At 37.9% G+C, this 3,237-nt stretch overlaps 1 protein-coding gene across 1 annotated transcript in view; it reads right to left on the bottom strand.

The window, feature by feature from the left end:
* LOC107660207 (major histocompatibility complex class I-related gene protein-like) overlaps window positions 1–3,237 on the bottom strand; it is a 10,686-nt gene that overhangs the window by 4,929 nt on the left and 2,520 nt on the right. The window contains exons 2-4 of the mRNA XM_016449463.1: window positions 2,463–2,729; window positions 2,085–2,363; window positions 1,583–1,873 (exon numbers count right to left, since the gene is read on the bottom strand). Coding sequence (XP_016304949.1) covers window positions 1,583–1,873; window positions 2,085–2,363; window positions 2,463–2,729 — 837 coding nt within the window. The remainder of the gene's footprint in view (window positions 1–1,582; window positions 1,874–2,084; window positions 2,364–2,462; window positions 2,730–3,237) is intronic.

Genomic DNA, 3,237 nt, shown 5'->3' with positions numbered 1-3,237 from the left:
TTAGGGTCATTGTCGTGTAGGAATGTGAACCTTCTGCCCAGTCTGAGGTTCTGGATGCTCTGGACTGGGTTTTCATCAAGGCTATCTCTATATTTTGGTGCATTGAGCTTTTTCTGACGACTGACGAGTCCCTCAGTCCCTGCCGCTGAAAAACAGCCCCACAGCATGAGGCTGCTACCATTACTTTTGGCTGTTGGGATGCTACTGTGCAGGTGATGAGCAGTGCCTGGTTTCCTTCAAACATGATGCTTGGAACTGAGGTTCATCAGACCAGAGAATCTTGTTTCTCACAGTCTGAGGGTCCTTTAGATGCTTTTTTGTAAATTCCAAGTGTGTTTTCATGTGTCTTCACTGAGGAGAAGATAGAGTCTGACCACACCGACATAAAGCCCAGATCGGTGGAGTGTTGCAACGATGTTTGTCCTTCTCTAGGTTTCTCCCATCTGCATATATGATCATGGAGCTCAACTAGAGTGACCATCAGGTTCTTGTTCACCTCTAACCAAAGCCCTTCTCCATCAGTTGCTCAGTTTGGCCAGGAGGCCAGCTCTAGGAAGAGTCCTGGATGTTTCAAACTTCCATTAAGGGTAACAGAGACTACATGCTTCTATAAAACTTCAATGAAGCAGAATGCTTTTCTGAACTCTTCCACAGATGTGTGGCTTGATGCAATCCTGTTTCTGAGCTCTACAGGCAGTTCTTTTGACCTCAGGGCTTGGTTTTTGCTCTGATATGCATTATCAGCTGTTAGACCTTTAATTAAAACATGTGTGCCTTTCCAAATCATACCCATTCAATTGAATTTGCCAAAGGTTAACTTCACTTGAAGTGTAGTGACATCTACAAGCAATATGAATGCTCCTGAGCTAAGTTTTAACTGTCCCAGATAAGGGTATGAGTACTTATGCAATGGAATCATTTAAGTTTTTTATTTTTAATAACTTTACAAAGATGTTAAAAACCTGTTTTTTGCTTTACCATTATGGTGTATGGAGTGTAGATTGATGTGGAAAAAAGTAATTTAAAGCAGTTTTACATAAGGCAGCAACATAACAAAATGTGGGAAAAAAAAACGAAGGGGTATGAATACTTTTGCAAGGCACTGTATTTGATTAATAAATGTAAACTAAATAACAATTACCAATGTTGCCTTAGTGCACTGCAATGAATAACAACTTACATTTTAATAAACAAACAAAGCTATCATATGACTTCGGAAGACTTGAAATATGGCCCACAAGTCATACAAACTATTTTCATAATGTTTCTAACACTTTTCCTAGTCACTTTAATTGAATGAAAGAAGATCACGCTAGATAATCTGCAGCATGTTGTCTCTTATGTTCTGGAGAAGAGTGTCGCACAGGTTTGGAACGACATGAGGGCAAGTAAATGATGACAGAATGATCATTTTCAGGTCAACTATTTTGATTTCAAATACCTATTTGATAAGTTTGCCCAGTGTGATTTTAAAGGGTCAGTTCAGCCAAAATTGAAATTTCTGTCATCATTTACAAGGATAGGATAAACTTTATAGCAAGTATTTTCACATAAACACTATAGCGCACTATTAACAACTTACTGGTGTTACTAATGATCTCATCCTCAGTCAGAATCTTCTGGATGGTCTTTCCATTGTGCTCCACCACACAAACATACTGGTGCTTCTTCCAGTTATGTGGAGGAACATCGAGAATAGCAGTCTTCTGGAAGGTCCCATCTTCATTTGGCAGTGTTTTTCCAAGATCCACATCCTCATCGTGAACCTGTCCATTTCTTAATAAGGTGATAGTCACTGCTGCTGGGTAGAAACCTGTGGCATGACACAGCACTAGAGAGGAGGGATCCTTCTGTAACAGAAACACCTCAGGAGCTAAAAAAAAAAGATTGAGACAAACGTAAAAAAAAAAAAAGTATTAATACTTTTAGTTTATTAACTTTTATCCATATGATTAACTTTTTAAAAGGTGCTAAGTTTTTGTTTTAATGAAGCAAAGCATGAGAAATGAAAGTGACATTAATGACTCATTCTAATTAAAAAAATGATCTTGATGAACAAGGTGAAGTTCTCAAAAAGAATGTACCTCTTCTCTCTAAATCCACTTTTTTTGAAATCAAGAAATATAGCATCCAGTTAGTGCACTCATCTCTATAGTATCGTCTTAGATAGGTAAGCTGGGCTCTGTCATTGTTCCACCTGGTCGTTGTGATCAATCCCTGTGGTACAGCTGTGTTGTATCTGCTGTTCTCCACATCTAGTGAGATAAAATCCTCTCCATCGTAACCGTGCTCATCAAACCCATGTAAGTATTTAGTCTGATCATCCCAATCACATCCATACATCCTCTGATACGTATGAACACCTGAAGAGAGAACAAGTGGGAACCATAAGATCTGCTCTTTTTGCATTGTATAATGTAATTTTTCACATTTAAAACTGTAGTAAAAGTATTTTAACTCACCAAGTGACTGATTGAATTGTTCCTTTAGAAAACGAATGTTGATTTTGTTGGTCTGCTGTACTTGTTCTTTGATCTCAGTGTATGCTTTCCATCTGTCTCCAGATGCAAACTCCTTCATCCAGTCCTGTCTGGGAATCAGCTTCCCTGTCTCACTGTCATAATAATCAATCTGTCTTCCATCCAGTGTAGTTACAGAAGAAATCTCTGGGATTCCTGCAATCGTCTGTCCATTTATTTCAGTGTATGTAGTTATGAAGGTGTGCAACGCTGAACAAACAACAAGAAGACAAAGCTCTCAAACACGATTAAACACCACATACCAGAGATGTTCACAAGTCTTTAACTTGGAGTCCGAGTCGAGTCTGAAGTCTTTGGTCATGAGTCTGAGTTGAGTCTCAAGTCCTTTAATGGCTTGCTTAAAAAAAATCCCATTCAGAATCCTTATGGATTCATATCTTCCTATTTACGAATCTGTTTTATAGGCTATAGACAAAATATATGATCTATGATGCTTTGAAAAAAAGAGGTGTTAAGATGTAAGGTTAATGTACATCCAGCCTGTTACTTATGTTTTAATCTATTACCATGTTCAAAACAGATTTCTGTAATCAAATTCTACAATAAGAGTCCGATCTACCATGACACATAAGGAAATATGTGACACAGATATTACAAAACCATACAAATAAAGTATTTATTTATGATATAAGTCAGGGGTATTCAATTAAAGTTCCAAGAGGTGCGGCCTCTATATTTTCTTCCAAGCAGAGGTCCA

The sequence above is a fragment of the Sinocyclocheilus anshuiensis genome, unplaced genomic scaffold (assembly GCF_001515605.1).
Source record: "Sinocyclocheilus anshuiensis isolate Anshui unplaced genomic scaffold, SAMN03320099.WGS_v1.1 scaffold1413, whole genome shotgun sequence".
Taxonomy (NCBI): Eukaryota; Metazoa; Chordata; class Actinopteri; order Cypriniformes; family Cyprinidae; genus Sinocyclocheilus; species Sinocyclocheilus anshuiensis.
Note: the sequence above shows the minus strand (reverse complement) of the source record. Positions and strands in the feature narration are given on the sequence as shown.